The sequence below is a fragment of the Grammomys surdaster genome, unplaced genomic scaffold (genome assembly GCF_004785775.1).
Source record: "Grammomys surdaster isolate TR1022 unplaced genomic scaffold, NIH_TR_1.0 126438, whole genome shotgun sequence".
Classification (NCBI taxonomy): domain Eukaryota; kingdom Metazoa; phylum Chordata; class Mammalia; order Rodentia; family Muridae; genus Grammomys; species Grammomys surdaster.
This window is the reverse complement of record NW_021621230.1, coordinates 7,030-18,589: the sequence shown is the minus strand read 5'-3', so window position 1 is coordinate 18,589 and position 11,560 is coordinate 7,030. Positions and strand designations below refer to the sequence as shown.

Genomic DNA, 11,560 nt, shown 5'->3' with positions numbered 1-11,560 from the left:
TGGAAGAACAGTCAGTGTTCTTTCTCGCAGAGCCATCTCTCCAGTCCTAATTGTGTCTAATTTTAATTTTTATATATTACATTAGTTCTGTAGAAGCACTCACTCACTTTTATCCTTTACCTAGTACCAGCTTGAACAACTTTAGATTCTAATTTTCAGAACAAGAAAGGCATGCAGTTAAGTCAGTTGCTAACTTGGCACTATTTTCAACACTAAAATAGCCAGGTATTAGCTGAATAAAAGCAATGATACCCAAACGTATTCTAGATTCATTCAACAATGTATCTTCAAGTTTTGAAAACTCTCTCACATCTTCCGACCATCACCTGACTCCTGTGCCAGGAATTAGCAGCTTCATTTGAGAGAAACAATTCTTACTCAACTAAGAGAAGATACATGACTTGCATGACTGAGGTTCTGTCCAGAACTACTGGATCAGTAGCAGTGATTGTCCTTAAAGGTCATGAGGATGAAAGAAGGCTACTGTCTGCTATCTTAACATTACTCTCCCAGAGGATCTCTTTTCCACAGGGCCCTGACAACTTGAAAACAGGTCTTTGTTTAGTTCTTAACAAAGAAAGCAAAAAAGTATCTGAACTGCTATTGTCACCCCACTCCTTTTGCATAGGTTCTAGTCAGCACCAACATAGAGACAATGTGTTTGCTCACCAGATTTAGTAGAAAATTACTTAAAATATGATCTTAGAGGTGTCTGAGTTAATATGAGAAAAATTTCCACTCAATACATGCTTGTTTTTCTTCATTGCTTATGTGTTACTTCTGATATGAACAAATAAAGATAATTGTTTTTAATTTTTTTGGGTAAGTGTATTTTATCTGCATGTATGTATGTGCACCATGAGTGCATACTGCTCAAGAAGGAGTGTGTGCACTCATGCACATTTGAATGTGGCCAGTCTGGCCAAACCAGTGACCTCCAGTGAGAGACCTTGTCTCAAATAATGTGAAAAACAATAGAGAAAAAACTACTTGTCAACCTCTGCCCTACACACCCTGACATTTTTATTCCAAGTGACTAGAGAGACTTGGTGGTGTAGAGTGATGTTAAATCACGATTCTTACTATTTACCTAAGACAAATATTAAAACAGACAATAAAATCAGCCTTTCAGCTCACAGATTTTCATCAAAGTTTCTAATGTACTTTTGGTAGGTGTGACTGTTGCTGACGCTCCTAGTAGGATATGATAGGGAACTGAACTGTTTCTGGCACATGGAACTGGTTCAGTCATTTAAACAGAGCATTCCAGCCTGCATTCCAAATTCTTCACCTTTTAGTTTTTCATCTTCATCAGGAACTAACAAGTCCTAGTCTTCTGGAATATAAACAACTATATAGCGTGTGAATATAAGCATGGCATGGCTCTTGTAAGAACGGTCACTGTAAGATGCATATAAAATGTTCAAGCAGTCAAAGAGCAGCACCCAAGATGAACTGTGGCACCACCTCCTGGACATCTGAGCAAACTGCATTCCTGAGGCATGGGAGACTTGAGGGAAAGGCAAGTGGAATCTAATCCACTGAAATCAACAGGAAAAGTTACAGCTGACCATGGAGGTGAGCGCTCCAATAAACATGTAAGGCTTATTTCAAATTTTAATTGGTTTTCACAAAAGCACAGAGGAACTTAAAAATGTTACATCTTTATTCTTTTCTGAATAAAAATGTGAACAGATTATCATTCTTTGGTAAAGCTGACATTTGTGCTTAGGTTGTTTTACTTTGCCTCTCACATGTGAACTGTTGTTACCAAGTTTCCTTAGATGCATTTAGGACAAGTTAAAGTTTATGTGTACATAAATAGAAACACTCAAGAAGGTGAATTTTAGTAGCAGATATTAAGGAACAGACATAAAAATTGGACAAATGCATATGTAAAATCATTGGAGCTTGCTTGTTTGAACTTTTTTGCTTCTTTTATGTACACAAACACATTTACTTTCCCTCTTTACTTCTCTCTCTCTCTCTCTCTCTCTCTCTCTCTCTCTCTCTCTCTGTGTGTGTGTGTGTGTGTGTGTGTGTATGTGTGTGTATGCATGTTTGTGACTTTCTTTCCCTTTACCCCTTTTGGCAGTTGCTACATATTCTAATATGAAGTATACATATTTCTAAAAGGATCTATTCTATAGATTTGAAGACATAGTCTTCAGCTGAAGTCTCAAGGCTTGAGTTGCAGAAACTTTGTACCAATTTCTTGAGTTCTAATATGGAACAAAGACTATTTAAATCTTCCCACTCTGAATTAGTTCATGGCTTGCTGTGTCTACCTGTTTGTGTACTGTACCTAAGTGGTAGAATTTTGACTAAGAACGTTTAACTAAGTAATAACTGACCATTGGGAATTACATATGTGTTTTTATATCACGATTGCTCTCTTCCAGTCTTCAGGGTATCAACATTCTTGTGGTACATGGCCATCACAGAGTCATTCTTCATGTAGATATGAGGACTACTTTTCTCTTTAGTTTCCTTCATTGGATTCCTACCTCTGACAAAACTAAAACAAAAAAATCAGGTTGAATTAGACAGGAAGATGCTATGCTGAAAAATATTAGCAAATACAAAGGGTTGAAAATGATAGCCTTTATTCTGTGGGGCAATCTTAGCATGCCCGCTTCTTGTAGATTGTGTGTCTCCATTTAGGCTGACCCAGCCTTTTACAGTGGAGTCCAATTGATCCCTGCTGTAGGCAGCAGAGACTATATCTATTTTTCACAGAGATGTCCTTTTGTAACTCTTCATTGCTAAGAGTAGGTTTTCCTCCTGCTGGCTTTTTTTCACACAGCTGTACCAAGCAAGGGATTTGCATATTGCTCCCTAGGGAAGATCTCTCCTACTGAACCAAGGCAAAACCTAACTTCCCTTTTTGTCTTGACTACTGGAGACTTTCTGTATCAAGTTCTCAGAATGAGGTGCCTGGCTCAGCTCCTGAGGCTATTTTTCCTCTGGATCCCTGGTGAGGAAAAAAAAAACCAAAGATCATGGAGAATGTGGAGTGATGGGGGATTTCTGGGGACCTGATGATGCAGATGTATGCTCTGTCCATGTGTGAGACTTCCAGTCTGTTCTCCATAAATGGGCTTATGAAGTTAAGAGGAGGAAGGGATGGAAACCTGTACTTTTGTGGCAGTTCCAAAGCAGAAGGATTAGGTGATTTCTAGAGTCTTCCTGCTCTCTTTACTTAAATATTTTACGTTGAACACTTCTAGAATAAGAATGAAAGTCATGACCTCAGTAACTAACACGTTGATAAAGTAACATAGCATCATCATGTTTGTGCATACCCTTTCATTTCTTTTATTTTAGGAGCCATTGGGGATATTGTGATGACCCAGTCTGCACTCTCCATTCCTGTCACTCCTGGAGAGTCAGTTTCCATCTCCTGCAGATCTGCTAAGAGTCTCCTGCACAGTAATGGCAACACTTTGTTGTATTGATTCCTATAGAGGCCAGGCCAGTCTCCTCAGCTCCTCATATATCTGAAATCCAAACCTGTCTCAGGAGTCCCAGACAGGTTCAGTGGCAGTGGGTCAGGAATAGATTTCACACTGAAAATCAGTAGGGTGGAGGCTGAGGATGTGGGTGTATATTACTGTATGCATGGTCTAGAATATCATTCCCTCGTACAGCCCTGAACAAAAACCTCACTGGTTGAGGTGACAAAGCTGCCTGGTATGTTCTTTGTCTGGGTATAGCATGATGTAGTCAGCATGGCAAAGTGAAGCCATTCTTAAGAGACTCTTGTTTTCTCTAACTTTCATCTATTGAAACAATGAATCCTTAGGAAATGAGACTTTCCATAAGAGTTTATGCTGGTAGAAGGAGAAACAGCAGCTTCTCTGCAGGAGATGCCACTCAGGGTCTTGTAGAATGATAGATACAAGTGTACCCACTTGCTCCAATGGTAGGCACGAGCACACCTTTAACAGGTCTGCTTCAGTGTGGATATCTTTGGCCCTGGGTTTAAGATTCACTCTCATTTCAAGACTACAGAAGTCTGATAGATCTCTGAATGTATCCTGCCCCCCCCCCCCCCATTTTTCAGTGTCACAACATTGAATGAAATTTTCTTCTGGATTTTACTTTCAAGGTGGATTATTGAGGACAGGTTACTAGCCCAGGCTTAATGTACAATAAGTGATTCTATGTTATGTAGTAATGGGAGATGCTCTTGAGACTTTGTAAGATGAAGATGTTGAAAGATTGAAAATATTGAGTAGCTGAGCACTCAGAACACATGGGACCTATACATTCAACATGGAATTATTACCTAAATATACACAGAATTAAAAGTATAACTAAACAACAAGGAACCTAACAGTCCAATGCAAAATTGGGTAATGAAATAAACAGATAGTTCTCAAAAGATGCAGCATGAATGAACAGTAAGCAACCTCTGGCTCCTGCAATCTTTCTACCCTTCTTCTGTAATGGGCCCTGAGGCTTTGAAACAAGATGTGCTATAGATGCTCTTTCCATGGCAGAGCACACTACTGACATTTATTCACTGTACTTGACCTTTGGTGAGTCTTTGCTTTAGCCTCCATCTACTACTTAAAAGTCTTTAATGAAGTATGATATATGTGTTACTCTATGTATAGAGAGAATTAATTTTTGAGCATAGTTTGACACTGATTTTATTTAGCAAAGTAATAATAAGTTGGCTCCTGGGCTTTGTGACCTCTGAAACCTTGGTTCTTGGCTACAACTAAGTAAAAGGCATATATTTCTTCCAGTGAGGTAAATCTAAAACCTAATTTTATATATCTATTAAATAGCTCATAGCATCTTAGCCACTGGTGGTCACATTATCAAGTCATCAAGTCCTCAAGTCTCTGCAGGGCTAGGCACATACTGTTGCACTGAGGCCAAGTAAGGCAGTCCAGTTAGAGAAATGGGTTCTGCAAACAGGCATCAGCTTTAGGAACATCCACTGCTCCAGTTTTTGGGGTCCTGCAAGAAGGCCAAGCTGTACATCTACTTCATATGTGTATCAGGCCTATGTCTAGCCTGTGTATGCCCTTTTGTAGTTCAGTCTCAGAGAGCCCCCAAGAGTCTAGCTTGTTGACTCTGTTGGTCTTCCTGTTGGAGCTCCTATCCAATTTGGGTCCCTCACTTGTTCTCCAAACTCTTCCATAAGAGTCCCTGAGTTCTGCTCAATGTTAGGCTGTGAGTCTCTGCATTTGTTTCAGTTAGCTACTGGGTGTTGTCTCCCAAGGGCCTAAATTCTTGATTGCAAGCATAAAAGTGTATTATTAATATTGTTAGGGATTGGTGCTTGTACTTGGGATAGGCCTCAACTTGGGCTGGTTATAGGTTGGCCATTCTCTCAGTCTCTGGTCCATCTTTTTTCATGTATTTCTTATACAAATGACAAATTTTGGGTTTAAAGTTTCACAGGTGGGTTAGTATTTTTATTTCTCCACTGGAGGTCGGTCTGAATATAGAGCAAACTGTCAGGAGCAGTCTTGTTTATACACTGAAGGCCTATATTCAGCCATAGGCCTAAGTAAGCCTGCTAGCACAAAGTCTTGGTCTCTGTGGAAAAACACTGAAAAGATGGCTATAGGATCTTGTAAGCAAGTATCCTTGGTCGAAATTTACCAGCCTGGATAATATTCATAGACCTTGTAGATAGGTAGCCTTGGTGGATAGTACCAGCTTAGATAAGAAACGAGTGAATCATAGATAGAGTCATAGTGACCTGTTCCCTGAGCCTTCACTTAGCGGATACCTTGTTCTGGAAGAATCTGTACTCTCCCTGAACACCTACGCTCCTGTGTCATCCCCTTCCCCACATCTTGCCTTTATGTGTATATAACCCCTGTGTGAAAAAGTAAAAATTTCAGTTTGATCAGACTATAGACAAATCGTGGTTCTTTGCGTTCGACTGTTTCCCCCATCCTCTCTTTCAGGTGATCTCTCCAGACCCTGTTTACTGCCCTACTGGACAGGACTACAAACAAGTCCCATATCTCCACTACTATGATCTCAGTTAAAGTCATCCTCATTGACTCCTGGGATCCTCCCCATCACAGGTTTCTGGCATGTCCCAGAGATGCCCCCACCACTCTATCCCTACCCCTGCAGATTTCCATCTATTCTTCTGGCCATCTGGCCATCTCTCCTGTCTCTCCCCATACCTGATACTGAACCCCCTCCCCCATTCCCCTCTTTATAACCTTCTCCCATCCAATTTCCTCCCTCTATCTACCTCCTATGACTATTTTATGTCTCCATATAAATGAGATTCAAGCATCTTCACTTGGACTTGCCTTCTTCTTTAGCTTCATAGGGTGTGTAGAACATAACATGGCTATCCTGTTCTTTATGGCAATAATCTACTTATAAGTGAGTACATACCATGCATTCACCTTTGAGTTTGGGTTACCTCACTCAGGTTGATATTTTCTAGTTCTATCTGTTTACCTACAAAATTCATTATGTCCTTGTTTTTAATAGCTGAGTAGTACTCCATTGTGTAAATGAAGCACATTTTATTTATGAAATGAAGTATCATTTCATTTCATAAGGGGCATCTGGGTTGTTTCCAGTTTCTGGCTATTACACATGAAGCTGCTATGAACACAGTGGAACATGTTTTCTTGTGGTGTTTGAGCATCTTTTGGCCTTGTACCTAGGATCAATATATCTGGGTTTTCAGGTAGGGCTATTTCTAATTTTCTGAGAAAGTGCCAGATTAATTTCCAGAGTGTCAGTACAAGTTTGAAATCACAGCAATGGAGGAGTGTTCCCTTGATCCACATCCTCACCAACGTGTGCTGTAGCTTGAGTTTTTGATCTTAGCCATTCTGATAGGTTAGAGGTGTACTCTTATGGTTGTTTTGATTTGCATTTCCCTGATGACTAAGGACTTGGAACATTTGTATAAGTGCTTTTTGGCTATTTGAGATTCTTCCATTGAGAATTAATCTGTTTATCTCTGTACCTCATTTTTAATTGTGTTATTTGGTTTGTTGCTGTCAAACTCCATGAGTTCTTTATATATTTTAGATCCTAACCTTCTGTCTAATGTCAGGTTAGTGAAGATTTTTCCCCAATTTATAAGATTCCATTGTCCTATTGACAGTGTTCTTTGTCTTACAGAAGCTTTCCAGTTTCATGAGACCCATTCACGAATTGTTGATCTTAGTTCCTTACCTATTGGTGTTCTATTCAAGAAAATATCTTGTGTACCATATTCCTTCAAAGTTCTTTCCCACTTTCTCTTTTATTAGATTCAGTGTATCTGGTTTTATGTTGAGACTTTTTTTTTGCAGAGGCCTGAGTTTTTTCAGGGTAATAAATATGGATCTATTTGCATTCTTCTATGTGAAGTTAGACCAGCACCATTTTTTGAAGATTTTTTTTCCCATTACATGGCTTTGATTTCTTTGTCAAATACCTAGTGTTCAGAGATGTGTGAGTCTATTTTAGGGTCTCCAATTCGATTTTATTGACCAACTTGCCTGTTTCTACATCAACACTATGCAGGCTTAATTATGATTGGTCTGTCATACAGATTGAGATCAGGAATGTTGACTTCTCTAGAAATTATTTTACTGTTCAGGAGTGTTATAACTTTCCCGTATTTTTTGTTTTTTTTCACATGAAGTTGAGAATTGCTCTTGCAATGCTGTTAAATTTGTGTTTGTTCATGCCTTTCTTCATGTTCTTATTAGACTTTATATTGTTATTGGTGTGGTTTTATTCATTTTGAATTTTATAGTTTTTTTTAACACTCTAAATAGAAGTCTCAATTGATTGCATAATTTCAATGCACCGTATTTCAGGCTGTGATCCATCTCTATATCCTTCAGCTAGATTCTATTTTAGACTTAATTTTTTGAGATCTAAACAATTATTATTTCATGTTATGTATTTGGGATTAGGCTAACAAATCACACAAACTCAATTTATCATCATTTGCATCCTCTGGTTGCTGATTCTGTTAGCACATTTTCACTTACATGCTTTTCTTTAGTTAAGTTCTAGCTTTTAAGTATCATCATTTTTTTGCTACAGTAAATAAGCACTTATATGTATTTTAAATCATTCTCTCTAAACATCCACTTTCTTGGGACATTTTATTGAACTATTTAATTATTCTCTATCAAATACTTATTAATATACAAATTCATATAAAGTTGGGTATTTTCATAGAGTACTTTTCTTTAATTTGTCTATAGAGCAGTATTTTTACTATGTGGCATTTTCATTTGATGTGAATATTAGTATTTTTAATTCCAAAGTGTCCTTTAGTATTTTCTTTACATAATCCAGTATATATAAATACATATATGTGTGTGTCAATATACGCATGCATGCATGTGTTTACTTTGGAATTCCTTGTAACTTGTCTTCATATAAAACTTTGTAAGTAAACTGATATATTCAAAAATAGTTAATTTTGTTAATTTTGTTTTAGAAATAAGCATATTTTTCTAAATGTTTGCCAATATTTTGTCCTCTTATGAAGGGTAATGAAATTCTCATTTCCATTCAAATCCTAAATGTAGTATATAAACCATTGATGTATAGTAAACAGAAAATACCATATGCCTATTCTTTCCTGAATCCCTTCATTTAGGAAAGACAGACTGTATATACTTTTCCAGGGAAGTCAGTTATTGTGCTGCACTGCAGAGGTACTAAGTTCCTGCCCATTGGCACATTCACTTCTACCATTGAGATCAAGTCAAAGAGTTTGATTGTGCTGAATATGGTTTAGTTCCATATAGTATTGGTTACTATTCTTTTTGATATTACCTAACACCAGGAATGAGCATCTTAATTCAGGTTACATTGATCAGAAGAGTTTTAACTTGGTGATCTATTAGTTGATTTTGTGGTTACCAATTTGTGCCCTAAGAAACTTTAGAAAAATGATTTTTTATAGTGTTAAAAGTATATGATTTCCTTACAGGAAAAAAAATTTTTGAGGAGAAAGATAAGTGAAAGAGGAAGACACAGAGAGGAGTTGGAAAGAAGAGGTAGATTCTCACCGATAGGTGCTCCCATATAATGTGGAGAAAGGTTTTTGTCTCAATGAGTTGTAAGTATCTTACAGGGTTGAGTTGGGTCAGAATAGGAAGGAAGCCATTATTGTTATGTTAGTGGAGAACAGTAGTTAATCATTTGAGATTAAGGAAATATTAGGGTATAGTAGAAGCTGGAGAATGTTGATAAATTCGAGTCAGTTATGTGCATAGGTCCAAAAAGGGGTCAGTCATTATGTAAAGCTGTAGGATGAGAACAGTGTGGCTCCATAGAGACTGAGAGGTATTGGCAGCCTTGGCTCCAGGGAACAATGAATCAATGAACAATGTACAGATAGACATAGGAGTTGGTTGAGCAAGTGAAACTAGTCACGTGTAAGAGATGATTCATTCTGTTTAAAAGGAGTATCCATCCCTCCTATGCAGATTAATGGGAGAGGCAAGAGTAGAGTTCATAGAAGTATGGTCAGGTGTAAAATGGGAAAAGTAAAAGGGCTGTGTCTAGTGAAAAGAATATTTCACTTTGAATGCTAGAGGTTAGGGACATCCCAACAGAGGTAAAGTAAGAGTGGCAGTCAATGTAGTCAAGGACTGTATTAAAATAGGTAAAGACTTTTAGGGGAACTGTTTTTGCTTTCTTACACAATCATTCAGGAGAGAGTGAGTGATTACTCTGTCATATGTGCTTTACTCAAGTAAGCTAGCAGAAGCAACACAGGAGTGGGGCACATGGAAGGAAGGGAACAGGAAAAAAGATAAGACCAATGAACAGAAATACCTTTAATCTGGGGTGAAAGTTATGAAGGTCCCTTGCATCTAAAACTCCTCTACACTGTCCAAAAGGTCTTCTAGCAGATGCCTCTGCAATGAATGGAACAGCTATAGGATGAGAGCAACTAGGAGATCTTACAGGAAAATTCCTGTTCAGGTATAGAGAAAAATCTGAACGAAGGTGTGTACATTAAGTAAAATGTCCAAAAGACATGGCAACAATATAAGTACAGGCTTATTAATGAGGAAAAGTTGTTGCAGGAAATATTAAAAAACGATGGTTGCTGGCTCACAGCTCTGCTCCCGCCCTAGAATCTGGCACAGGCTGGCTCCCTCAGTGGTGCCAGCCCAAGACCCATGAGAAGTTGATGTGCCTGATGCCTCACCCTGGCCTTCTTTGCAGCCTCCACATCTCTAGACATGGGCTATAGGCCAACTCTGTCACTGCCACAGTGCTCCGCTTAACCCCAAACAATAACCACCATCCTTGAGGTAGATATCACAGTACCTAGTGCCCAGTAGAAATAAGACTCTTAATATCAAAATTTAATGAATAGATTTTTATATCAGCAAATACTCAAGTCACAGGATGTCCATACAATTTAAAAGGTTATCCCAATTCATAACTTTTAGATTTCATATCTACCAATTTACTTGATGTCATGCTGGTCTGCATCTGTACCCATTTCCTCTCCCTCACTCTTTCCTCTCCTGTTTCTCTGCTTTTCTCTCTCTGCCTCTCTTAGCTTTGCTTCTCTTTTCCCTATCCAATCATAGGCCTCCAGCTGCAAATAGATTGGTCAAGGAAATTTCTGCCACATTTCATCCTTTCTGTTAGAATTCAAAACAAAACAGCTTTCTCTCAAAATATAAATTGAGCATTGCTATTGCCATTTTATAATTGTAAGGTGCACGATAGACCTAATACCCAGAACAACATTTTTATCAGTAAAAAAGATCAGTGTCATATATCTTAACTTAAAAGACTAGTTCTGTACCTGGCTTTTGTCCTGACTTTAGAATGAATGCCATCTGAAAACCATCTTCTCAAATCTGTTCTCTCAAAGTAAATAGCCTGGGTTGACTATGAGACTATAAGTCTTCAACCTTGTCAGATCCATGAATGAGTGGATTTATTGAAAATACGGAAGTGAAAAGCATAGCTTCCAAAACTTACCCAAATTATAGAGACTGCTGATCACCTGGACAGTCCCTTATTCTTCAAAATGTTAGAGCATCTGGTCTTCAGCTTTCTAGCCCAGGAATATCTGACAGACCTTAGACAAACAGGAATTATTAAGGACATGCCTATTCTGTCTTTGCAGAACTAATCTGTCTTAACCTATAATTTGTGTCCTTTTTTCTGGACAGTATTTAGTCTATAGATGAAATGAGGCAATTTTTGCCTAATTTCTTGTAGAATCCTAGAAAGGGAAGCTGTCAGGAGCAGACAGGTCTCTAGTCAAATGATCCTTAATAAAGAAATGTCTATAACATCATATTCTCTGGACTTCTGACACTTTTAAAAACCAACTATGTAAAATAATCTGGACGGTTGTACATTATTTATTCTCAGCTATTTTAAATTAAAATATAGAAAACACCCTAACAATAAACTAAGAGCAATGAATTTGCTATTAGACCCTTAACTTATAGGCTAAACATCTCAGATCAGTTTAGAAAAATAGTTAAGAAGGACTGGGTCTAAGCCTTGTACTCAGAAAATTTTGTATCAATAGAAAAAAATTTGTACCATATTTTACACCAAA

General features: G+C 37.9%; 1 gene segment (V, D, J or C); it reads left to right on the top strand.

Annotated features, from left to right (window-relative positions):
• The first annotated feature begins 2,915 nt into the window (after window positions 1-2,915).
• Window positions 2,916-6,285, top strand: LOC114614711. The segment is given in 3 exon segments: window positions 2,916-2,977; window positions 3,328-3,432; window positions 5,937-6,285. Coding segments are annotated over 3 exon segments (228 nt in total).
• The last annotated feature ends 5,275 nt before the right edge of the window (window positions 6,286-11,560 follow it).